This window comes from Taeniopygia guttata, chromosome 2, assembly GCF_048771995.1.
Source record: "Taeniopygia guttata chromosome 2, bTaeGut7.mat, whole genome shotgun sequence".
Taxonomy (NCBI): Eukaryota; Metazoa; Chordata; class Aves; order Passeriformes; family Estrildidae; genus Taeniopygia; species Taeniopygia guttata.
In genome coordinates this window covers 91,073,287-91,100,115 of record NC_133026.1, presented here as the reverse complement: position 1 = coordinate 91,100,115, position 26,829 = coordinate 91,073,287, and the positions used below count along the sequence as shown (strand labels likewise).

The 26,829-nt window shown below is 38.5% G+C and overlaps 1 protein-coding gene across 3 annotated transcripts; it reads right to left on the bottom strand.

Annotated features, from left to right (window-relative positions):
- Positions 1 to 1,105: 1,105 nt before the first annotated feature.
- EXOC3 (exocyst complex component 3) lies at positions 1,106 to 26,829 on the bottom strand. 3 transcript variants are annotated; one of them, XM_072924433.1, is made up of 14 exons: positions 26,658 to 26,741; positions 24,226 to 24,289; positions 23,741 to 23,925; positions 19,755 to 19,974; positions 17,363 to 18,044; positions 12,816 to 12,933; positions 10,262 to 10,387; positions 8,620 to 8,720; positions 8,019 to 8,129; positions 7,158 to 7,308; positions 6,293 to 6,415; positions 3,828 to 3,989; positions 2,549 to 2,676; positions 1,106 to 2,083 (listed from the first exon to the last, which is right to left on the bottom strand). In XM_072924433.1, the coding sequence occupies exons 3-14, from the start codon at positions 23,882 to 23,884 to the stop codon at positions 1,912 to 1,914; spliced, it is 2,238 nt and encodes a 745-aa protein (XP_072780534.1). In that variant the 5' UTR covers positions 23,885 to 23,925; positions 24,226 to 24,289; positions 26,658 to 26,741; the 3' UTR covers positions 1,106 to 1,911. The 3 variants fall into 3 exon arrangements, with proteins under 3 accessions (XP_072780534.1, XP_030121693.1, XP_030121692.1); XM_030265833.4 differs by lacking the exon at positions 24,226 to 24,289 and having other exon boundaries at positions 26,705 to 26,829; XM_030265832.4 differs by lacking the exon at positions 24,226 to 24,289 and having other exon boundaries at positions 26,658 to 26,806.

Sequence of the window (26,829 nt, the reverse complement as noted above, 5' to 3'; positions counted from 1 at the left end):
GCGGGGGCGCGCGCCCCGCCCCGCCGCGCGGAGGGGAATCACGAGCGGAGCCCGATCCCGAGCTAGGCCCGATCCCGAGCGGGGCCCGATCCCGAGCGAGGCCCGATCCCGAGTGGAGACCGATCCCGAGCGGAGCCCGAGCCCGAGCGGGGCCGGATCCCGAGCGGGGCCCGAGCCCGAGCGGAGCCGGCGCGCACCCGCCCCGTTCCCGCGGCACGGGGCGGAGACTCCCGCCAGGAGGCACCGGAGCGGGGCTGCGGCGCGCGGGGATCCGCTCCCGGGGGTGGCGGCCTCGCCCTGCCGGGAGCCGCTCCTGTCCTTCACGGAGGTTCCGGCTAGGGCCGGAGCCGTCCCTGTGCCCGGGGTCCCCACTCAGGGGAGCCGGCGTGTCCTGGAGGGGATGGAGCCCGAGTTTAACATCCAAGAGAGGCCTCTGCACCATCGCTGAGAAAGAAGGGATACAGAGGGTAACAAAGCCCGCTGAAGAGATTCCCTTACGCAAAGTGAGGATTAAAGCACACCGGGAAAGAATTTCAGGGAGAGGATGGAATTGGAGTACAAGCCAAATTAGCACCACCTCACTGATCTTTAACTGAATTCTTCACTGAGGGCCCAACACAACCCTCTGAAAACCAGTCAAATTCCTCTCCGTGCACCTACAACTGCTATGCAGAGTTCAGGGTCCCTAAGAACCTCCTGTGCTAAAATCCCTCAAGCACAGAGATACCAAGATGAAGCTCTACTGAACCATCTCGGGACACACTGTCCCTGTCACTGCAGAAAGTCACAATCTCAGATCCATCCTCTATCCAAGCTGCTGACCCTGTACATGCCTCTTCTGGGTTACAGAGGAGCTGGGGACAGGGCTGGAATGGCACAAGGCCTGGGTGGCCACAGGCCAAAGGCGTTAGGTACACAAACTCCAGAAAGTTGAATTAAAACAATGTAGGTATGTGTCTTCCTCGTGCTTACTCCTGACAGCTCCGGTCAGGTACTAAGAGATAATGCCTTAAATGTGTCCTCCATCAAGGAATTTTGAATCCACAATTGTCTAGTACTATTTTATAATTAATCTGAAAATACTGTAGAAATAAAACCCAGTATCTTGTGTTTTCAGAAAACTATTAAATCCAATTTTTATTCACACTTAGAACAACAAAAAAGATTTACATGCTCTGTAAATCTACAAGGATGCAAAGAATCATAGCTGAACATAGGAATGGTTTAACATTTTATTGAACTGGTGTGCTTTATGTGCTGTTTTTAGTGAATCAGTGAAAAAAAAATTGTACCTTGTCTTTATTTATTTATTCATTCAACCTATAATCAAATTGCACTGTAGCAATTTCAATCAGTCTTTTAAGTCAGCAAACTGATTTCATAATTAAGTTTTCTGCAATAAACTATTTTACACCAAAGTAAGTACATACACAAAATATAATGTGAAAGTGGATTGACATTAACACTGAATGCAGTGCCATATAAAGACAGTTCTAAAGCAGTCTGCTTAGGTATTGTAAGTGATGTATGTTAGTATATCCAGCACTAATACAGCTCTGCAGGTTTTGGTATAAATATCTTTATATAGCATTGCAGTGCACTGTGCAAACATATTCCACAAGAAAAATGTATTTGCTGACAGCAAAACCAGCTGTGACAAACGGGTCAGTAAAAAAAAAAACAAACCAAAAACAACCATGCCATTAAAAGCTTTGTTCTTCAAACATGACCTTTAATCCTTCTTTCAGGTATCTTGCATTTCCTCATGCCCAAGTCTTCAGAAAGTAATATGCCTAGCAAATATCAATGTATACGGAACTTCACTCAAAATAGCATTGCCAAATTTGCCCACAAATATTTCAAACCCGTTGATCCCAGAGCAGTAATGACACACAAACACAGAGTTGTCAATTACTTCAGAAGTTTTGGCACAGTGAGAGTAGGAACTGTAATTTCTTTAAAAATTGGCACATAGTTTGGATTTGGTTGGCTTGGACCTTGATCCAAGGTTTCAATGATAGTCTGCTTCATATCTCTGCTGGCATCACCTCTCACTGTCAGCAAAGCTGCAATGTGGTCATCCCTGCCAAATAAAAAGGGTAAAACTGGCATTAGGAGGCTTTGCACAAGAAAGATTTTGTCAAAGACAGCACTTAATTGGCAATCCTTTCACTCAGTTTCAGGTACTTTTTTATTCTTAATGAGATCTCTACTCACTCAGAAGTGGTTTTTCCTGCTCAATATAAAGCACCATTTTGGCTGCTTTTAGGACTCTAAAACCTATTTTATCCACCTAACACACAGAGCTGAAGTATTTTTAATATTCCTCTGAAGTACTTAAGTAGTTGTAACTTCTAGTCCAGCTCACATACATTGTACATTAGTATTACTTTCCTTTTATTATTAATTACTACAAGTGGTTACATTCTAAAATATGAAAAATATGAACACATTTACAGACTGCTTTAAATTTCAGAATGTGCCCAAACCCCAAGGAAATTATGTTGTTATCTATCTATATATCAAATCTGAGGGCAAAGAGAATTACCTGATATCTGGGTATTTACTGACTAAAGTTGAAACTTCCAGATAGAGTAGTGAAGGATCAGTCAGCTTGATAACCTCTGCAATGGCTTCAATGATGTCACAGAGTCCTTCAGTGTCCTCTCCAGAGCCCTGCAAAAGTAAACAAAAATTATTAAAAACAATAGCAGTATTCCTCAAATCTACAAATAATCCTTTAATTAATATTTTGTCTGACAATGTCCTTGAATTTCCCAAAAAGCTGAATTTTCAGACATTTAAAAAACCAAATATTTGTGAATTGCCACCATAATCCTGTTCTCCATTCAGAGACCAACGCTGAGAATATCAGTGAAAAAAGTAGTGTCCTACAAACAATATGTTGTATTTATCCACATGGTGATACATTCCAGTCTTCAACTTTGGGTAATTATGAGCATAAATATTAGGAATAACTGACATGAAAGCCAGATCTCTTCTGAAACATTTATTCAAAATTGGCCCTCTGTTACATTCCTTCAAGTCATCTGGCCACCAAAGCAGCTTTCAGCAACTGGTTGATTGAACTGTATCTATTTAAACTCGGGACTATTTCACTATTCTTAATTCAAGGTCACCTGGTTCTGCCAATCAGGTATGATTTGTTTCCTTTATTCTACAACCTGTTCCATCAACTATCCCAGTTTTTCAGGTTTTATCTTTCTGTGCATTGTTTTTGCAATCTGTCATCTGTTGGCCCTAAGAGCTTTTTTGAAGATCCCCGTTCCTTATGCAGTTAAAACTTTTACACCTGTCTTGTACGTTGATTTTCAAATACCTTTTTTTAGCCTGTCTTTATATTTCTACTGGACTTTAAATGGGGTCAACATACTCATTGATCCAAATGAATGCACTGCATGCTCCTTAGGTAATAAGTAATGGCATCTGCTTGATGCCAGATCAGCCTTTCTTCTGGCCAGGAAAAGAAAAGACAGATTTTTTTTTTTTTTTTTTTTTTAATTGCTTTTTTCTTTCACTTACTACTATGAATATCAGGTATCTATCTCTTGGAGGCCATTCAAATACTCAGCTGCAGAGAGCTGTATAAACACAAAGCAGTAGAAACTGGTGCTCAGGAATTTTAGCAGCTGGCCTGTCTTTTCAGAATCTGCATCTATGCCCTCAGGTGGCATCTTTGATATTCCCAAGTCGCTCAACATTTTGGAGACATGGAGATTTAACTCTAGCCATTTCCCCCAAGTAATAAACATGTGCGGTTATTGCAAATTACCAGGACAACAGCACTACTCAAAGCAAATACTTACAGCTGCAAGCTTCTTAAACAAAAATCTGAACTGTTCTGCTTCTTTAATCATTCTTTCTGCACCTTCTTTTCTCTCTTCTGCATTCTTGAAAGATATACGTTTTAGCATGATTGCTCTGATGTATTCCACAACTACTCGCCGATGGGCCTCAAGAGTCATTGTCTGAAAGAGATGGAAAAGCTGGTGGGTTATGCCAGTGACACCTGCAGATGTAGCCATTATTTTTAAGCTTTGAACTGTATTTGCACTTAAACACCAGTATACAATTTTTGCTAATACAGATTGAGTGGTTTTAGATTTTCACAGTTCTAACAGAAATGAAAATCTCTCCTTCCCTAACAATGACCCAATCATAAGAAGCAACAAACCCATGATATCCTTAATAACATGCCTGAATTTTTTGTAGAGCATCAAAGAACAATCACTTTCTCAGATCTTCCTTGACTGATTTGCTGTTCTGCACTTATCTTTTTATGGGAAATATCTACTGGTACCTGGATGAAGCATCTGGTATTCGTGCAAGAGTAATGCTGAGGTTTGGAAATAAAGAACAAAACTAAAACCCCAAAACCTTCACATGCTTATTTTTCAACAGGAATGTAAACAGAGTCCTTAAATCCCACAAGTCCTCAGGATTTTTTTTTTTTTCCCCTTAAGCATGGTGGCAAAGTTACGATTAAGAAAAAGCTGGCGTAACAGGTAGTCACAAACTATTTATCATGTTTTATTAGCAGTATGATCAAACTTTAGTTTCAAGTTGTTCTTGAAACATGTTCTTCAGTTAAAATTTGAATAAAGGGTTTTAGCAAAGAGAGAAAAAGGGGGAAAAAAAGAAGGGAGAAAACAGATTGCAAAGTACTGGAAGTCAAAAATACAATTTCAAGTTCTGCTCTCAAGAGTCTGCAGAAATACCAGAGTTAGGTGGTTGCTCAGGGACAGCTTCTCTTGTGTTGGTAGAATTGATGCCAGTTACACAAAGGAAAATGAACTGCACAGAACAGACTGTGGGGGGCTGACATGTATGGCCCATCTGGCTGGAGAGGAACTGAAGAACAGCTCCACTACAACTGAGAACACTCCACAAGAGCCAACAGTGGTATGGTAGAGCATTCAAATTACACAAGAGGAAAACAGTAAAGCAGAATGCCTTAGATCCAGATTTCCTCTGTTTCAGAACTCTGTCCTTCCCATTGGGCTACTGTCTTCTTGGAGGTGCTCTGATCATGTGGCTTTTAAAAACTGTACTTTCAAAACAGGGTTATCCAAGAATATTTTAAAACCTGGAAAAATCCCATCACAAATCAGGGAAACAAAAGCATGGTCCAACCTGTGCTAGAACATATGGCATCTTTCATGGGAGATTTTTTTTGTGCCGGGAGACAGTGGAAAAGTAGGTATGTTGAATGCCAAAAAATCTGCTTGTAAGCTTCTTCCCCACAAGGTGGCAATAAATGCTACATAATGAAACATATGTGATTGCAGAGATTGGTATTAACATCTCAAAAGTCAGGCCGAGCACTCATACCTCACAGTAACAAACTAAATCTGGAAAAGAAAGCGGTTCCATGGATATAGACTAATTCTGAGACTGACCTAACTAATTTTGTGCACTTTTTCTGGACTGAAAATACATTTACTTACATAATAAGGCTAATAGGATCTGCAAATACTGAAGGTTAAAAGGTCACAAGAGAAATTCTGAGCAGTTCCCTTTATCACTTTGAGAATTAAGGTAAGAAAGAATAAGTGTATGATTTGGAGATTGTCTTTTAAGCCTTTCTAAGAGTTTCTTCAAATACCTCACCTAAATACAGATCTTGCTAGCTTCTATTCGGTTCCTAAATGTTAGACAATCATTTAACGCTGTCTTATTACAAGAACCTAACTTTAATCTTCCACATTATTGTACTTGTTTCTATCAGTAGAGAAATTCAGATATCCTTTGACAGACACCAGAGGGAAAAAAATCCTAACCTAGCACATTTACTGTTGTAAGAGCACTTTAAACATAGCTATGCATTTGTTAGCTCTTATGGCACCAAATTCACTATGCTTCATTGTGTATATTAAAACTAGGAATTACTTGATGTGCATTTGTAAAAAAAGTCATTACAGACCAGGAAAACTAGTTTCAGAAGAGGTAATTTTATCAGACTACAAACTTCTGAGAAGTGGTAAAAAAAATACAAACTGGTAAAAATATCTAGTAACATGCCAAGAAGTTTCTTGGACTAAATACTACAACTTAGATCTGTCTTTGACAATATTATATGCCTGTGGGAAAAAAAAAAAAAAAGTATATTCAGATTTCTGCAATATGATGATGAACATTTTTTCCTTTCAAGTACTGAATCAATTCCAATTTCTGCATTTCAGTTTTGAATTCCATGTGGTGTTCAGAAATTCCAAATCACCATGATGCTCAGAGTACATCAGCAAAGTATCACTGAGTATGTTGCACCTACCTTTTTGTAAGGCTTTTTAATTTTTGCAAAGTCATTGAAATAATCCTCTACAGTGACACAGATAGTCCCCACTGCATTAGACCCCATCAGCCACTTTTTTGTCATCAGCTCATTCAGATGGGGCTGAGAAGGTGACAAACAAGAGATCAGATCAGATCAGGTTTTTGACAGTTTCATCAGATCAGTGCAATTACTAAAAAAATGCAACACAATTATAAGTGTTGTCAATTTCTGAACTATGCTTCTCCCACATCCTTCCTCATGTGAGCCACTCAAGGTATTTATATTAATTCAAAGTTTTATTACAAATCTATCAAGTCCCAGAGCATCTCTCTTTACCATTTCCTGCTGTTTCTCTAATTGCCCTGTTTCCCTCCCCATACTCCAAATTTTTTTAAAGTAGTAATTCTTTCCCTGAGGGATTCTATAGAAGAAGCTAGAATTCCTAAACAGGGAAATCTACCACACAGAAAGGGGCCCACTGTTAGAATCAAATATATTAATTACAGGTGAACTATACCTTCAATATTAATATTGCAGACAACTTAATATCAGCAGCAGTTTCCCAAATAATTCCTACAACTCAACAACATAAGACTAAGTACATCTGCTAGAAAATATTAATTATATACAAAGGACCTGACTTAAGTAATCCCATGAAACCTAATTAAGCAACCTTCCAGTCTCCTACATGCAAACTATACCAGTGAAGAACAATACTAATGTTTCCTGACCCTTTGCTAGCCCATATATAAAAAATACATATTTTATATATTTAGCAAAAGGCTCTACAACTACTTCATTCTGAATTATTTTTTTCTTTATAAATAATACTTCTGGGTTTTTTGAGGAAACAAGTTCTAACCTCTAAATCCATGAAGACTTCATCTAGCAGGCTAGAGCAGCCTTCTTTAGCAATGATGTCTAAAGTTGCATCCATGTTTGCATGACTGATTGACAAGGTGTCTTCCATGTCACTTTTCAAGTATTTTCTTTTCAGACTGATGATGGATTCTCTGTGATGGGGAAAAAACAAAAAGGGTTTTCATCACCCACTGATGCACAATTGCACTACTATTAAATTTTTGGAGTACATACATACAGGACAGTTATTTTTGCAAGGGAAAACAATGCCTGCTGCTTGCTTTGGAAGCCTTTATTTATTCTCCAGCATGATTTTTGAGTGGTCAGTGTAGACTACATGTGTGTTGGTAGCAAATTGCTGATGATGAGTAGACCTGCAAGTGGCAGCAGATACAGATGAACAGGAAGTTGGACTGCTCATCACTGAAACACGAGCCACATTCTGATACTCTTCACAGAAGGTCTGCCTTTACTTTTCTCCAGTTCAGTTCACCTTGATCACACTGCTTGAAGGTGATCTGTGGGAGAAGATGGCAGGATCCAGACAAACTAACTGAAATGACCTTTTCAAAATCTGGAAGCTGAAGATAAATGTTTCTTTGGCAACTAAATTCTTGGGATAACACATGGTTTTTCATTGGTGAGGGGTAATGGCTTGGTTTGACAAAGGCAAAAGCAATCACAATACCTGTGTCTCAAAACAGCACTACCTTTGCACTTGTTGCCTTTGTTTAGCTACATAAGCTATCTTAACTGAAACCTACTTTGCATACAGAAGAGAAGGTTCTGGGAAGAGGTAGTATTACAACTGAAATATCAGTAGCTATTTTTCTCATAGTACTGCAAGAACATGCAGACTTACTTGAAGGTTTGACAGTTGTTGATGACTGCAATCATGTACTGAACATAGCACTGAGGATACTGACGATTTTTAAGATGATCTTCTTTGTACAACTGTGCTTCATCTTTGTACCTGTAACACATACAAGGAAAGGCATGAAACAGACAAAAATCTGTCAGAACTCAAATACACCCATAGGACCAAATGCTTCATAAGGGTCTGTCAGGTATTTAGAAGTATTTTATAAAGAGTGTCTTGCTCATGTGATGTTTAGTCCTCCTGTTCTGGGCAGAATCCAACCAAGAAGGTGATTTCTCCCTTTAGAGAAAGAGGTATAAATTTGAGATATGTAAGAAAGCAGAACTGACTCAAAAAATTAAGTGCCATTTGCAAACAGGAACTGAAAGTACCACTCACCAGCACAGAGGAACTTCTGCAGTGAAATTGGGGAAGGGAAGAAAGGAAGAAATGGAAAGAGAAGAAAACCCTGGTTGGCATGAATGCGACAGGAGAAAGACAAAGCAAAAAAGAAACATCCAAACAAAAAAACAGGTATTGGAACTGTAGGACTAAAGAGAGACTGAGGCAGGATAAAGCATTTGTATTTTAAACATTATGTTACCTGGTTAGAAATGAATTCATTTGCTGAAGACATAGAATGAGTACCTTTGTTTTCAAATCTTCATTTATCTGAGCAGCCACCTGAAGATTCTGCTCAAACATCTAAGACAAAAATAGTTTAATTATAAAGAGAGGCCTTTATCAGTGGTAAAACAAAGACAGAACTCCTATCTTGAAGTCCTGGAGACTCTCACGAGCACTGGCTCTACAGATGCTTTTTGTTAGTTTCCCCCCCCACCCCGCCAGACAAGCTCACTGACTAAACCAAGAGCCATTATTTTCACATGTGTAATTAACATATTGCCAAGAACCATTATTTTCACAAGTGTAATTAATATACTACTGGCAACCATTAACACATGCTGCAGTGTTCTCCTGATACTGAAAACAGCTGAATTTTTAATTCAGCAAAACAGTACCTAATCTCTTTAATTCAGCAGTGCTTTGGCTTTACAGTGTATCAAAGTTCTAGGGTCAGCTCCTGCAGTTAGTAATGAATAACACTACAGCTCAAATTCCTTTGCTTCTCCCATATATGAAAGCAGAGAGCTCACAACAGTGAAGTAGTAAATGACATGCTTTAGAAGCTGGTACAAGATCTAGGTTATTTACAGCAACTGTGTTTGTAAAGAGGCAAACTAGAAAGAAAGGATACAAAGCCAGGTGGAAAAATGAGCTGTTTCTATGCTAAGATGACTTTGAAAATTTCACTGCTACATGCATCTCAGCACTGCAGTCCTTCTCAGCATAACACTACAGCAAATAATCAGCCACCAGTTTCTTTGACATCACACACTTTCTGAAAACGATTAGATGAAGTAAACCTTGGCACTAATACAAATGTGAAGGAATGTAGCAAAAATCCTGGTATAAGGTGGAAAAAAAATACAGTGGGAAACAAATGCAGGAAGAAGAGATAATCTATCTTTCATTAAAGGTACCTAACACAATATTTGTAACGAAAAATTAGAAAGTGAGCATAATAAGCTGACATTTTAATGGTTGATAAAGATCACTTTCAAAACTTTCCACTACCGACAACAGGGTGGTGCAGGTTTGGGTATTTTTGTGGCTTTTTTTTTTTTTAAGGATCTTAGAAACAGGCTTATCTTTTCTGGTTTTAATTTGGACAGGCATTTATATTAACTGAAGTGGTCTTTAAAACAGCAACAGTTTCAACATTCAATGGAACTTTTTATTCTATCATTAAGGTGCTTTTATATAATGAATAATTTATAGTAACACATACATGTCTAACTACCTCAGCACCATATTAACAAACAGCACTGTATTAACAAAAACTGTTCTAATAAATCACATATCATCTGGTGGCTTTTACTACAGCTTTTCATCAAGAGAGTTAAGTAAAAGCAGCTCACTAAATACAAGTATCAACTAAAAATAGGTGTCTAATCTACACATAAAAAATAACTATTTCTTTAAGCATTGAAGTAAAAAACGTTAACAAAAGCCTTCAAAGAAACAATCCCTTTAACTAACAGCTCTACAGGGAAAAAAAACCCCTCAATATACTTCAAAAGACACAGAAACAATAGTATTCTAGAAAGTTTGGCTTCCCTCCGTTCCTCCAAACCCATGTACTGCTTCTGTTGATTTTCTAGAATAAACAAGTTGTCTTATACCTGAAAAACAATAGCTGGGAGTGTAGTCTGATAGTACCCATCTTGATCTGCTTCTGGTTCAGTTTCTTTTATCCAGTCTTTTTTATCTGTCTCCAGTGCTTTTCGCAGCCAGCCAATGATGTTAGACTTCATTTAATAAAGCAACCAAGAGAAAGAAAATATTTAATTTAACACAACAAAACCCTCTGCTACAATAGCTAGAATAGCAGTCATTTCCATAATTAAGAGAGGCATAGTAACAGATAATGCTGACCACTCTTGCCATTCCTACAAGATACAGGTAACAGACAAATTAAAATTTGCATTGACAAATAAAAAGGTTAGTACTGGAACACAAGTGGTGCTCCAGTAAAATTTGAAGCTTCAGCACATTTTGGAAGGGGAGTGTTCCTAACACAAAAGGCAGATCAGTTTGTCAGAATCAACATGTTTACTAATTTTGGAAGATTTTATTAAGGCTCAGGCATTAGGTTTCAAACTGAATTTTTCCCCAGCTGAAAAAATAAGAGTAATACTTAATGTAGGAAAAATAGCACATATCTGCATGTACTTCCTTTTACACCTAGGTTTTAGGAAACTGAGGCTTGTTACTGCTGGGGACAAAACCCCAAGATTAGATTAAATGGGTTGTGTTTCTTGGAACACAAGTGCTGCAGAACACAGCAATGGATACAATGGCTGGCTCTCCTCCCATCTGCCCAGCACATTGTGCAGCACACAGACATGAAGAACAACTGGGTTTATAAGGAAATTAAGCCATTTTTCTACACGACACAGACCACAGACCTATTCACAAGAGTAAAGACCAGCATGTTTGCTAAATATGTAACGGGATTCTCTGATTTCTGTCTTGCTTGGGTTGATGATTTCTTCCTATTTTCTGCTTGGTTCACGTTTGCTTAAAACCTGTAGTAATATAAATGTTTGTATCTCTCTCCAACATGTTACAGGTGTATTACTGTGCCCTACCATACAAAATTACATATTACCAGTAGGCACAAACAGAAAGGTCATAAAAATCCATATGGTACCCTCTTCAATTGTGTGAAATAAGGCACTACCTTTCTTCCTTATTAGCATGGAATTACTCTAATGAGATATGACCTGCATGACTTAATCTTGCTATGACACAGCAGCCCAGAGGACTTTTTCCACCTTGAGATCAGCATTTACAAGGAATTTTTTGAGGCTGAGGTGATTGGAAAAATAGTATGCTAGAAATCTGTTAAAATCTATTAGAATTTTATTTCTCATGACATTTTTGTTGATGTAAACTTCAGTGTTTACCTTGATAGTTCCAATTACTTGTACTTAGCCATACAGAGCTAGTTACATTGTTTAAAACCACTTTTAAACAACATCAAAAGAAATAAGGCAGAAGTGAAACAAATAGGCAGTTTCAGTATTTTCTGCCTTAAAAGAAAAATACAGCTGAAAATCAAAACCAGCAAAAAGAAAGCCACTCTGTTTTATTCATACTCTATAAATAAAATTAAGCAACATTCTATACATAGTAGTTTTCAGTAAGTAAGGAAAGAAATCTAAAAAAACAATATAGGTGTATTTTTTCATGCTAAGTGAGGACAAAATTAATTCAAAGGCATTTTCTGAGTCAAGGCAAAAGTAGCTTGAGAAAACAAGCCAATGTGTTTTTTGTCCCAAAGGTAAGTGCAGAAAAATAAACTTGTATAAAAGTCCTAATAAATCTAATAGGAAACAGAGCCCCTAGTGACAACTTCCTTGAGCCATTACGAGGTTGGTTCATATTATTGTGATGAGTATAAAGTCCAAGTAGTTGCTGTTGCTGGACATGTTTTAGTAGCTGACACATCCAAAGAAGCACAAATATTTCCCTCCTCTGCTTGGCAGAGCTTCAAAAGTTAGGAGAAGTAGGAATTAATTGAACAATTTGAGAACAGCAAGTCCAAAGCTACAACTACCCAAATATTCACTCTTGGAGGCAATTAGTGGATCTGACAATCACATAATGCTTGCTTTGCCATGAAGTTCAGCAATAAGTTTCTAGTGACTCATAGGATAACAAAGAAGCAGTACCTTTATACTTAAGATACACTTGAAATGGTATCTACAAAAGGAAATTATGCTCATGCAGTTAACAGGCGTTGAAAGGAAAAAGGCTGTTAAAAGAATCAAATTGGCAAACTTGAACATCCTGATTACCTTGAAAAGATCACATCTGTATCAAATGTTGATGTAGCTACTATGGGGACCAAACAGCCTAGTGTCTTTTTAAGTGCAAACATACCAGCACTATGGATTTAGGCATATGAAGACCGGAATGCCTTCATTTCTAATAAATTATTATGAATAGTCTGTAAAGCATAACTACTTCTTGAAATGTCATGATTTACATATATAAAATCATCTGATTATGACTTTATAAAGGAACTCACACATAGGATATGAACATTTTCATAAAAGTTATGGTGTTGGATTCACTTTTGTCACAGTTTTCTCTGATGGAGGAGCAGGACTGAGGTACTTATGAAGATATAAACTCATCTGAATGTGCCTTTGCACTGTTATTACTCACAGTGAGTGTTGACATATACTTGCTGAGAAGCTGGTCTACCACATTTCGTGAAATCAGAGCATCCAGCAAATTTACATCCACTTCAGGAGACAGTTCTGAATTTCCCATCATCTCTGCACTGAATAAAAAAAAAAAAAAAAAAAAAGAATAAAATAATTCAGATTAATAAAGAAAAATGAGATAAAAAGTTAAAAACTAAAAACTATGCAACTTCTTCTGTATGTTCACTGTAAAGGGCAATTTTCCAATACCTACACATTTCAAAAAGTTTTTAATAGCAAGTGCAACAATAAATGCATTTACAAGAAATGTAAATAAAACTATATGAATGAAAGAACAGTATGTAAAAGTTACAGCCCAGGATACAATAAAAAGTATTATAGACATTTAAATATACAACATTTTCATGCATTCCTTACTTTTATGTACAAGAAGTAATGATTACTTGAAACAAAATAAAAGCCAACTGTTTCAGCCTGTGGGCTCTTTGTAGGGGACATTTTTATGTATCTTTTAAATCTCAGAGGTGATGACAGACAACTTATACATGTTGAATTTTATAACAATAAAGATCAGTGACAAGTATGAATTACTGACCTCAGATCCTCAAAAGAGCTTCTGTTTTGGTGCTTGTACCACATCCATGTAAAAATTAAAATGTATTAAAAGAAAAGCTATCTAGGCTTCCTATCTTGGTAAAGAATATAGCTAATCTAAGAGGAAGAAGCATCTTTCAAGACAAATCAAATGTACACTTCATGGGTACTGTATAAGAGCAATTGCTCGCAAAGAAAAGTTCTTGATTCTGTAAGATTTAAAAGAAACTAAAGCAAAATATTTTGCCAAGGATTATACAAAATTACTACTTTACAGTGGTATTTTGCATCTATATAAGATCATAAAATGACAGGATTGTGTAATCAAAAAATCCTCAAAGCTATGCCAAGCACAATGCAGCAAGAACTCTTAATATTTCACGCTCAAAAAAAATCAATAATTCAAACCCACACTCTTCAGAGAGTGCTTTATTAACAGCTGATGGAAATATATTCAATCATAATATCATAAATTGTTTCACATTCCATTTATAGTATGTTTTTCAGAAGCAAACCACAAATTCTGTATTTGCAGAGGCTACTATAAAACAAATGGTAACTTAAATTCCTAAACAAGTGTCCAGTTTGTATAGTTCTGCAAACTGAAGTTGTTCTCTGGGTACACACAGGGAGTCAACACAGTATTGCTTCTACTTCCTGGAAAAAAATAAATCTCAAAGCACTGAAAAAAACCGCTACAGCTAACAACTTAAAATACCAAAATTCTTGTATTTGAAACCATAAGAACTAGTGTGACTGAACATCCTACACTAATAGCATCTTCTTGGCTTGTATGAAAAGAGGATGAAATTATTTTAAGTGGCTCAGACTATTCAGAAAACTGAATTCCATTCTGCTGCTTTTTACAGAAAGAACACATGTAATAGCAGGACCTGGTCTAGGTTGATTTAGAGGAAACATGAGAAGCTGTTTATGGCATTTTGCCATGTTAGAAATTATTTCTAGCCTCATTATACATCATTATCCCTGTTCACAAGGCCACAGAGACATAAACCTTTTCTCAAAGCACATTACCTGAAACCCCAAAACACGGACCAAAAGCTTTAGCCCACAATAAAAAGATTCTTCCTATATACAATTTCTCTTTCCTGTTTGTCACAACCAAGTGCCCAGGGGAAAAGAAGCAACAGACAACCCTCTTCCAAGTGGCACAAGACTTCTAAGTGTTGGGAAGTTATTTACCCTCAACAAGAAGTTAATACAATTACATTTGAAATTTCAACTTGATTATAATTTGGAAAGTAGCATTTTAGAAAGCATCTATTCTGCCACCAATGCTGCTCTATCTGGTGAATAGAGATACTGGCCTCAGAGACAGCATCCAGCTGTATATATAGTAGTATTCCTTCTGTTCCTTAATGTGAACATTGTTGACACTGTAGCAATCCTGGTGATCTCATAACTGTTTTGTTAACGCTTGATCAGTATCTCATAAAATGATGCTATGAATATGAGCATCGGGATCTTACAAGCCTTATAATTTTCCTCAAACACAGATCGGAGTCCTGGTCTCAGCCCACCACAGATTTAATAATAAGAATATTTTTCCAAAACTGTCATTGACTTAAATATGGAAGAGAAACCCACCTAGCACAATAAAACTCCCACTCAAATATTAAAGGCTATTATTCCACATGTAGCATCACTTTATTTCTGAGCTGTGAGTTGAGCATATTTCTGAAAACAGATTCCATGCAGACATGCTCTGATAAAGAAACCCCCATGATTCTTTTGTAACTCCTATGTTGCAAATACTGAAAAAAAAAAAAGTTGTGCATGACTATATCAACTCATCACATGGGAAAAAACCTCAATGATTCTTTTCAGTCAGTACTCTCTCATTTGGTTTTGAAGTGCATCTTCAATATGCAAATACAATACAAATTTATATTTTCCCTCTATTGTTCAGAGTTTTCATGATGTCAGATAGTCCGTTCTCCTTCCTAGTTTATTATAGAGATCCCTATAGGGAATTGTTTATTGCATTGTTAAAATATGTCCAGCAACTGCGATTTGATAAGCTCTGCAAATATCCCTGTTGAGAACTTTACTTTCCCACTCAGAAACCTGAGCTGATTTCTTCTCCCATTGTGCATTACCAATACACAATGGCTAATTCTCATAGAATCACAGAAAATGGTTTGGGTTGGACCTTAAAGCCCATCTTGTTCCAACCTGCCTGCCATGAGCATGCATGCCACCCCTAGACCAGGTGGCCTTACCACTTCCAGGGATGGGGCATTCACAACTTTTCCAGGAAACCTTTTCCAGTAATTATGATCCTACTTATACAGGAATACAATTCCTGTACTGCCCTCTTGGGCTGTTTTTTTTTAGAGAAGAGAGAAAGTCAAAGCCTTAATTTTTCCCTTCAAAGTATTTCCTATAATTTCCATCCCACTTGTTATGCAGATATGCAGGGAGAAGAGCATTCTCAGATATCCTGTAGTGTGAAAGAAAGGGAAACTCCTCTCAGTTTCCCTTTCTCCAAAAGGCTCAGCCACCAGGTGCTACAAGCCACATGACTTGCTTTAGCATTATTTGTTTGCTTTGTAAATAGACGTAACACTGGGTTTGCTCCTTCCCTTTACCCTTCCAGTGACGGAACACACAGATGTAGAGCTTTAGTTCTGAATTGTCTAACTCAGTACCAATCTACTCTGCTTTCTGGGGGAAGGCAGAAGTGCAATTTTAAGACCAAGAATTGCCTTACTGGAACATAAGCCCCAGGACACAAACGAAAAGCCTGGGAGATTTCTGCCAAGGTCATGCATGAGAAGGACTCACATCTCTGATTTTCATTCACTGTAGAGTTATTCCTCTGGCCTTCAAAAGAAGAAAAGGCCAATTAACTCAGCTGCTTATTAGTGGCTGCAACTTTCTTATACCCTGCATGGGTATCTAAGTTTGCTCATCTGAGTGTTCCTGATTCTTCCTTGCAGGGAAAAAAAACAGGAGGATATAGCAGTGTAGAGTAAAGCACACAGTGCTGAACACAAACCTCAAAGCTGGTTATGAAAACTCTCCAGAACAGTATTGTCTCCTACCTATGAGCTTTATGGTACTATGCTGTAAACCCACCAAGTGTCTAAACTTGTTGCATTAGTGATACTGAACAATTGAAGACATCAAAATACACAGAGCACAGAACCTGGGTCAATGCCAGCTATTCAGAACAGGATTACAGTCATGAGCCATAGAAAGGCTAGCAGCACTTTTTCCCAAACAAATCAGTCGCTCTAGTAACTACATGCCAGCAAAAAATAAACAGTTGCCATTTGAGCTGTTTCTACCTGGAAAATGAAAAAGAAAAACAACAAACCCTCCACAATGCTTAAGTAATCGCAACAAATCAGACAAGTCAAATAAAATAAACGTAAGACTATCATAGAAAACAACCTGTAAGTAGAATTTTTTCTAAATAAACAAATCATCACACAGTTTTGAGAGAAAACCTAAAGGAAGTTACTACATTCTTTCCATTTAACAGTAATGAGGCAACTGAAGCAGTCACACCCCCTGTAGAAGAGAACAATAGAAAGTTAATAATCATACAGATCTTCCGGGCCGTGGCCATAACAAACATTCTGTTTCACACACGAGCTCTCAGTCTCTTGCTCTTCCCAATACTTCACCAAACTGGAACACAAATACGAGGTGACTGTAGCTTCATGCAGGTCTTTAACTGCATCAAAATATTAAGCAACTCAAAATTATAAATTATAAAATACAAACAAGTTTTAAGGAACAATTTCCAGGAAGCAAAATGTGTAATGAATAGTAAAGAACTTGACAGTTTGATATTATCCTTTTTCTGTTTTACCTTTTTGTATGTTAATAGACATGCAAATACTAGCCAAACTGTGTTTTGCATGTCTCCTCTTTGCATTCCTCCTCCTATTCCTAACAGAAAGGATAAGGGGGCCTTACCTAGTGTACGTATTCAAAACCCAACTTAGAAGGCTAACGATCTCATTCGCTTCCAGATCCTCTGCAGCAAGTTCTTGCATTCGGGTGGCCAAAGCTTGATGGTACATGTTTAGCAACCTGTTGAAAATGTCATAATGTGGAGGAAAGCATTGATCCAGCAGGGTCTTGGCCACAAGCAGGTCATCAAGGACGTATTTACGGATGATTTCGAGATGCCGCACAAGCCACATTTTGTCAGATTCTCTGGTGTCTGCCTGAGTGCCTTCAATCCGCGTGCTCACAGTTCTCTCCAAAATATTGAACATTTTTTCTTTCCACTTCTTTGGTCTGCCAGGAGGTATGAATCCAGTCTGTTTTTTCCTGTCTAACATGCGCCTGTCAATTTTCTCCTCCCTCTCAATTATCCTCACAACAGAGACAAGCAAAGTTGGATCTCGACGGACTGTAACAAGAGATCTTTGAACCACCATCCAAAGCTGCTTGGCCAATTCCTCAGACAGTTTCTGCATATCCCCAAAGTATGTGTGGATGAGGTTCATGTCATGTGTGTTTTTGCTGTCCATGCGATACTGCTCATACATCAGGTCATCACGAGAACACTCCAAATCCATCAGTTTCCGGTGAGCCTGCAGAAGTTCTCCTCGCTCAATCAGGTCATGGGTCTCCCTGACTATCTCTGGAACTGAAAGGCAGGCAAAGAAGAAAAATTACAAAGAGTACAACACTGCTAACAAAATACAAACAATTAATACAAGACAATAAAAGTATTAGGAAAAAAACTAGAGAATGGCTATAGTAATTATTTTTAAATATTTTGAAGGAAATAATTTTGAAATATTCAAAAAATGCTAGTAAATGTTATGTATCTTTATACATTATTAACTACAATACTACATTTTGATCAGAATCTAAAAAAAATCATAGTGTCAATACAATTTTCTCTTTCCCTCCTGATGCCAAAAAATAAATAAAAGAATCCTGGAAAGTCTACTATGAAACAAACAACAATTCTGGCTTTCTTATACATTAAACTTGTCTGACTAAAAGTCACTCATCTCGTTGAAAGTGAGGCTGCATAAATGCAACAAATGCCAAGTTTTACCTCCATCTTGAACAGTGTTTGCCTGCTTAAGGCACAAATGAAGGATAGGGATAATTGCCTATGCTGCTAAAATATTTAGAAGATCTTTTGTCTATTATTTTTCAGTATTTGAGGAATCCTACAGAGGAAGATTAGGATCCTGTGGGGGAATAACTGAAAAATCTCATCTGAAAAATTTGTCACTGCAAAAAAGGCAGCTAATGATAAAACTGGCAGCTCACAAAAAGTTCTAATGATTGTGTGTAACTGTCTTTTCAATCATGATAAAACCCACTTTCTTTATAAAACATTCGATCATCTCTCAGCAAAACAACTATACTGTTTAAAAGCTCCAGGGGGAGATGCTTCATACTAAAAACCTCTCAGAAAGCCTCAAAAGGTTTATTGTTTCAGTTGTGTTCATCTGTGTAAAATGAAACAACACCCCCAAAAAACTCCACATTGGAACATGCATAATTTTGCTGTTCCTTGTTTTTAATTGCTAGACATTGCATGTAAACACTTTTCTTTAAGTTGCACACTGTATCTGATACTGTAGAGGTTAGGTACACACAGAGAGTAAACTACTCAACCTGGTATGGCTGGGAAGCAATTTTGCTTTATAGGTACACTTTATGTATTAGTATCAGAAGATAAAAGGAAAGAAAATAGTGTTTAAATAAAATCAAATTAGTCTGACAGGCTTAGTCCCTGTTACAGGAGCAAGATACTTAAAATTATTTATAAGTAGAGAAGTCCTGGCAAGGAATTCACCATGATTCAAGATGGAATGCAGTGTGCATTCCATCACAGCTACACAGGTAATCACATTATCTTTATAGTATCTGTTTTATTACATTATTCTTATTTCATTTTGCAAACCCTCACAGACGTACAGTGTTGCAAAACGTTTTTGCCTCCTAAAATAATTTCATACTATTTGTACTCAAAAGGCCCACTGTAGGTGTCCAGCTCAGGTGCCAACACACCAGAAACGTCACAAATAGTCTTTCTGTATTTGTTGCTTCCATATTTCAGTCTTTTATACTAGACACGTTATCCCAGCTACTGATTGCTTGCAAGAAATTTCTGAGTTGTGTGTGATGGCCAGACTAGAAGTTCCTACAGCACAACTTATATTAAATGTTTACCAGTTACTTCCCTGTATATGATGTGTAGGTCATTCTTCCTTAATTCTTCATTTCCAGTGAAGTTTAATGCTCTCAGCATTACTTGGCAACCTTACAGCTGTTAGCACCATATGAAAGTGTCTTCATTATGTGGTGGATTAGATAAAGAACAGCAGATTACCTGAAAATATATTCTTGAGATTTTCTACAGCAGCTGCCAGTTGGCTGTGTTGCACTACAGCATCCTTAACATCCTTGAGGTTTTCTATAGTGTTGATGCTCTGTCTCCAGTCCTTATTGACATCTATCAAAGACTGCTGAATGTCCTTCACATCATTCAGTGCATTGTGCAGTTGGCTTAAACCTGTTCGTACTCCATCTAACTGTGACTGTATTGCTGCCTTAAATATAAAAAGACAAAGAAGGAACCCATATTAATCTTCATAAGTTTCATATTTTCAACATTACTCAAGATTTAATTTTCATTTCTGTATCTAACATTTTCAGCAGACAAAAAAAGCAAATACTATAATTGACTAGAAGTGTGAAAGCTTGTGTGTGCACAATGTTGTGTGTGCCCACATACCATTTTTTTGAAGTTCTGAAGCTGTATCTAGTTTTGAAGGACCTAGATACAATTAGTCCATGCACAAACTAACATAGGAGCTTAGGGAGAGGGACTGTAAACTTTGTAATCTATATGAAACCAGGATCAAAGGAATGAGACTTCTCTGCATTTCCTTCATAAATTAATTTCAAAGGGGGATATCAAAGAAAGTTGATGTTTCATCAGAATGTTTGGTATGTACGGATTCTCAGAAGCATTTTACTAATGCAATTACAGATTTTTACTCTCAACAGAAAATGTACTAAAAAAGCCCAAATTTAATTCTGAAATGTTCTTAAAAAAACTCCAAAAGCTCCTGGAGGCAAAAGAAGCCCCTAAAGCAATTCAGTCAAAACAAACAACAAAACCCCAAACTGAATATAATTTTCACACTGTGAAACATCAATGACCAGACCAACAATGCAACTATTAGATTATTTTGGCATAAAGTCAAGTTATTGATATGGATGTCTTGTGACAAGTGACACTTGAAATAATAACTCTTCAAGGAGGCTGTTTGGCCCAAATATCATTCAGGTGTCCAGACACCATACAGAAAATGGATTATAGTGCATATCTGAATGAAAGAAATCAGATCACATCCACAGCACATTTTTTAGATACATAGTTTTAAAAAGATGTGATGAAGGTGAAATCAGGGGAGTGGAAAATGCAACTAGAAAGAACAGGCTTCAAAGGACAAGCAAGCTATCAGTGAAAACTCAGCTGTATAATTCAGGAACTTGAGGCAACCAATAAAGAAACTGAGGCATTAATCGTTTTGCTAAGCTCAAAATATATTTTTTTTGCCAGACTTTTAAGGCCCAAAAGTTTGGATAATTGTTGAACTTATTGTCAGATATTAGAAGCCAAAAAGGAAATCCTGGTAACTGCAAACAACATTTACTGTGTTTCAAATGTACTGGGAAAGTGCCAGAAAAAAATGCAGTGATTTTTAAACAAATGTTATTTATGTACTTTCAAATTATGACATGCTGATTTTATTGATAAAAATGTATTTTCCTGGCAGACTTGGCACAATTAAGCAGTAGTAAGGCATTTTTATACTGTTTCTATCTATAGAACTGCTGCATTAACACATTTTTCCTCTACAGGAACTGAGATAATTAGGATACTCAAACACAATCTTCTGCAGCAGACCATAAAGTATTTTAAAAATCATATGATCATTAAATGTTCAATACTGCTGCTTTGATATTTTTTTCTGAGGCAGATATTCCAAGTATTACATATTCAAATTTTTGCCCATTTATCTTTGCCACTAACTTTATAATGTTGACCTGAAACAGTCAGGGATCTCAGTCTCTGACACAAACGGACATGGAAAATTCTAAAAACAGACATCCATCCATGATCAGTTTGTCTTCAAATAGTCAGTTGGGGCCAGGGGATGAGGTGATGGCACAGGGAACAAAGCATGTCCTAGCCTAGCATTGTAGACTTTGCTTCTTAGAATGCATATTCATCTTTGATTGAACTGAGCATCGCTGTATTAAAGAAACAAAAACAAAACTAAGCCATCCTGGGAAAAGGCTCTAAACTTCACTCTTCATGTTTTTCAAGTGACAGTTTTCAACATGAAGCCAGAATCCTGGCTTCATGTTGAAGCCAAGTCTCCCCATGGCTCAAATCCACAATTGCACAGCAGCTTAGAATCAAAAGGGAGAGGATTCATGCATGGTTGTATTCTGGAACATCCACAACCTAGAAACTTCCCTAGGATATGTGTATTTATACAGAGTTTCTTCACAGTGAAGAAGTTCTTCCATAGATTAAGAGCACAAACAAAAATGGCTGCCAACAGTTATAATTTTACAGGCTCTGGAAAAGATTTCAAGCAGCTCTTCTACATTCTGACTACAGAACCCAAAAGTACCAGTCTACAATGACACTGGTGCTCTTCCACATATTCTTTCAGAGTTCTACTACTGAACCCCAAAAGTACTGCTTCACTGAGTGCCATCAGTCTCATATACAAAACTGATAAGTTTGATATGTTTCAAAGAAGATTTTCCTCTAAGAATTTATGTTACACAGAAAGAAATGCAGTGAGGGATATAAGAAATGGACATAACTGAATATACGGGAGAGGATTTGGAGACGATGTTTAGATTCACCTGAAGAAAATGATGACAAAGATGGCAGCATATCTAGTCAGAAAGAAGCACCTAACATGTTCACACTGAAAGATTTCTCATGAGTTTATTCACGCAGATGAAGCAGTAATCAATTAAATCTGAGAAGTCAGCAACTCCTCTGGCTGATAATCCCGATGTCTGTCTCCCCATCTTCCACACTACACACAGATACCGTTGAAATCCACGGCAGGACTATTTCCTACATCCTCTCTGCGCTCCCATTCATTAGAGAAATTCTCATGGGAAAGTCAGCACTGCTGTCCATTACATCACTAACTAGCACATTTTTCAGGAACGCATCCTGAGTGGATTAAGGGATATTGAACTTCTTTTTGGAACAGGTATTTCCAACAGCCTACAGATGACTGAACTAACTTAAGGCAAATAATAGGGAAAATAGCTATAAAGTGGATTTAGGCACTTACAAGACTTATGAAGTTTAGACAAGACTGTCTGTAGAAGCAGCCAGGCAAATGACTGTGCTCATATATTATAAATAGATCACAGTAACTAAACAGCTGATCCATTATTAATAGACTCTATATGCTTCCTGACTTAAATCTGAAAAGCCCAGTCCAAGTCATAAAAAAAATCCTGTTTCTATGCTACAAAAATCAGCATGTAATTTCCTATATATAAATAGTACATTATATATAAATATCAAATTTTTCACTGTGAAAGAAAACTGGTTTCCTTCTACTTCATACAGACTGCCACAAAGGAAGAGCCATTAAATAGCTATAAGATAAACTAAGTGGAATATAAGATTAGATACAGTGTATACCAGCCATTTTGACCTGAGAAAATGTTTCCCAAAACACTTAAGACTCCACCTGCTTAATACAGCGGTTTAAACTGACTATTGGCAAATACCTGAGAAGGAAGAAAACAAGAAACTCAGTCTATGTGCGTGAATGTGCAGCCACTCACATGTACACATGCAAACGAGGAGCAAAATCATGGGGTCACTTCCACAAGAGACAAAAATGTGATATATTTTAGCTATCTTCTCTAAACCCATGTAAAAGTCAGAGAGGTAACTGACTGATCCTTTTTCAGATGCAATCATCAATTTGTTGTTACAAGTTCCGTATTTGGTCACTAAGACAAAGCTTTGTTGGCTGACAGGCTACACAGCAGGGTAGCTGTCCATGAATAAACTGCAGACCTAAGAATACTTGAAATGCTTGAATAAAACATTAGTAAGATGTACAATGTCAGTTTGCATTACTTTCAGGACACAGATTTTCTGATTTGGACACAAAGTAACAACGGAAGTCCCTGGTTTAATACTATCCATCTTGCTGAAATGCAGGTTAAAAATAAAAAACAGAAAAAAAAAACAAAAAGAAAGTACACTCATGATACAGCACAGACACTCAGGTTTATCCAACTTTGTACCTTGAGTCGAGCTTCTACTGAAGCCTTTTTACGAGCTTCCCTTCTGCGATACTGTTCCACTTTATCCAGCTGATCAGGACGCTGAAGCATTCCTGCTACTCTCTGAACAGCTGTTGCAACTGCTTCCCTATCCGTTTCCTCCATGGTTGATTAGGACTTCAGAATGCCTTCATTACTTAACAGGACTGAAAAGAAATAAAACATTTTTTTAAAACCCACCTTTTTTCATTCGATGGCTATGAAATTTCAAAGTTAACAACTGGAGAATTAACTTTGGCAATAAAAGCAGTGAAACTTGACAGAAGCATCATTAAAACACATTCTAAAGAGAAGCAGTTGGAATTCTACAAGAACTACATTTAAAGGTACTTAACGCAGTCTCATTAGTTCCCCTGCAATGTTTTTGGTTGCTGTTTTTGCATCTACTTTGCTCTAAATTTGAATTTAAAAAAACCCCAAAACAAAATACCACCAAAAAAACCCACCAACACAAGACCACCAAATCTTCACGAAAAGAAGAGATTCTATTTAATCCAAGGGCAGGTTGACCTATTAAAAGGGTAATAAGACAAGTATAATGAGATCTTGTAGAAAGTCCAAGCCAAAGTCCTAACTCATCCTGAACTACAATTGGGTGGACTTGAGAGAACCACAGCCCTCCTACAGCAATAGGTCAATTTCGCTACCAAAACTGGAAAGAAACATAAGCAGTGGAAGCTCCAAACACAGAGACTTAATGATGGAGCACTTTCATTTAGGCTTCTGATAGACAATTTTTTAATTTCCTCCTCTTGTTTTCAGTTCTTCTCACAGTATCAGTCTAGTCCATCAGGGGTGTAGGGAAAAATTATTGAAGTATTTCACCTCAGTCTCCAGCAGAATTTCTAGTGAAGTCAAGACTTGCAGGCAAACCACTATGGGGAAAAGGTAACATCAAGGCAGACCTGTTCTCTCAGGTCTACTAACAGAAAATAGGGAGGATCCAATCACCGAAGATGCAATACCATGGTGTCCACAGACTTCTGAGGAATGTATCTGGAGCTCCTCATTGCTTCCAAATGACTTTCAACATTTTATGTTTTTAGCTTTGCAACCAAACAGAACATTTTAGGTTCTGCTGCCAAAGCTAGAGATTATACTCTCTCATACCCTTCTTATTCATTGAAATTCAATATCTATTTTCAGAGCAGTCTGCATTCATAAATTCAGCACATCACTTAATCTCAGCAGAACAGTGATCTAAAGAATCATGCGGAGCACACTGCAAGAACAAAGTGCTCTTTCTTTTTGCTGAAAGAGCAAAAGCAAGAAAACTCATGGAACAAGCAAAATTGATAAATGAAGGAAACATTGTGGGGGGCACCCAAAAAACCCTAAGAAACAATCGGAGCAAAGAAAATTGCTCACTACGCCTCACAGGGAAACTAACACTCCAGCCAGTCTCTGAATAATCACTACCCTGGAAACAAAACCCCAATATTTTATTGCTAAGTATGATATACAATAGGGAATTTCCCTTTGGCCAGTTTGGGTCAGATGTCCCCACTGTGCCCTCTCAATCTCTGCCCACCCCCCAGCCTACTTGAGGGGAGTGGAGGGCGGATTAGGAAAAAGAGAAAGTCTTCACACTGTACAAGCCCCCTGCAGCCATAGCCAAACACCACAGTGTGAGCAGCACTCTTTCTGCCACAAACCCAAAACACAGACTGTACACACTGTTATAAAGAAAGTTAACTACATTCCAGCCAGACTCTGTAGAGCATTAGCAAAATTCCTAATTTTTTAACTTATCATGGCTAAAGAACATTCCAGGCAAGGCTTGCCCGTGAGCTCTGGAAGAGCCCGAGTCTATGTCTCAAGTTCTGTATCTCTAGTACCTTCAAGAATTACATACAAAAGTATGAACTTATTCCAGAGTTACTTCAACAGTGTAAACTCCTGTACTTCTTTACTACTGGCCTGGTTAAGTCAAACCATGTTTCATTTCTTACTCTTCATCTAAACATGCAAGATCTATTTCCATCACTTGCGCTTTGGAATGGATACTCCAATTTTGTTTGTCTCAATCAATTTAAGCCAAATGATACAAAAACGATACTTTAAAAGTATGCATTTATTACAAAAATGGTATTTTGCAGCAGAGAGCTTTATCCTGAATTACGGCCCTTATTAAAAACTCTGAATACATCCCGCAGAGTAACAACATCTTTAGCTCACTACCTAGGCACATCAAGGAGACCTCGTCAGCAGAATCAGAAGCCAGCACACTGTAACTAACACGTCGAGGCAGACAGAGTCTTGTAGAACCACCCAAAAGGAACAGCAAACTTTAGGAACCCACGTCAATCTCATACAGAAGCGGTGAGTCAAAACTACATACATCTCCAGCACAGAACAGAGGCAGAAGTGAACAAAACTACGTCCCAAGCCGACTCAGGAAGGCTCCAGCTGCAATCGCACCCTTATCCTGGGGACTGAGGCTCCAGAGGCGAGCCAGCGGGGGTGACAGGCTCCCGGGGGAGGCCGCTGCCCCTGTGCAGAGGAGGCCCCTGCTCCCGCAGAGGAGCGCAGCGAGCGCTCCGGACAGAGCTCGGGGGAGGCAGCGGCGGCGGCCCCAGACCCGCCCGGCTCCTCCCTGGCAGCAGCGGCTCAGCGGCAATCACTCGCACCGACGCAGGTGCCCGTCCGTGCCGGGCAAAGGCCGGAGACCTGTCCGCGGGCACGCCGAGCTCCTTCGCCCTCCGCCGCGGCCCCGGGACAGGACCAACCTTCAGCACCCGCTTCGCCCCCCCAACCCGGGGGTGCTCCCCGGATCGCCCCGGCCCATCCCGCCCCCCACCCCCTCGGCTTCCCACTGCCACACCGCGGTCCCTACCACCCGCGACAGCCCGGCAGGGGCCGGCGCGGCGGCGCTCACCGGCCGACAGCGGCGGAGACAGGGCGGGACGCGCGGCCGCCACTTACCGGGGCCGCGGCCGCCCCTGCTCGGGAGGCGCTGACAGCCCCCGGTGCGCCGGCGCACGCCCGGCCGCGCACGCGCACCGCGCTGACGGCGGCACCGCCTCCTCCCCCTCCTCTTCCCTTTTTTT

Coding starts and splice junctions, on each gene's coding strand:
- EXOC3 (XM_030265833.4), bottom strand. CDS start 23,884: ATGGAGGAAACGGATAGGGAAGCAGTTGCAACAGCTGTTCAGAGAGTA. Junction 18,045..19,754: donor TCTCAAGAATATATTTTCAG/GTAATCTGCTGT, acceptor CCTGCCTTTCAG/TTCCAGAGATAGTCAGGGAG. Junction 3,990..6,292: donor TTAAAAAGCCTTACAAAAAG/GTAGGTGCAACA, acceptor CATCTCTTTCAG/ACAATGACTCTTGAGGCCCA.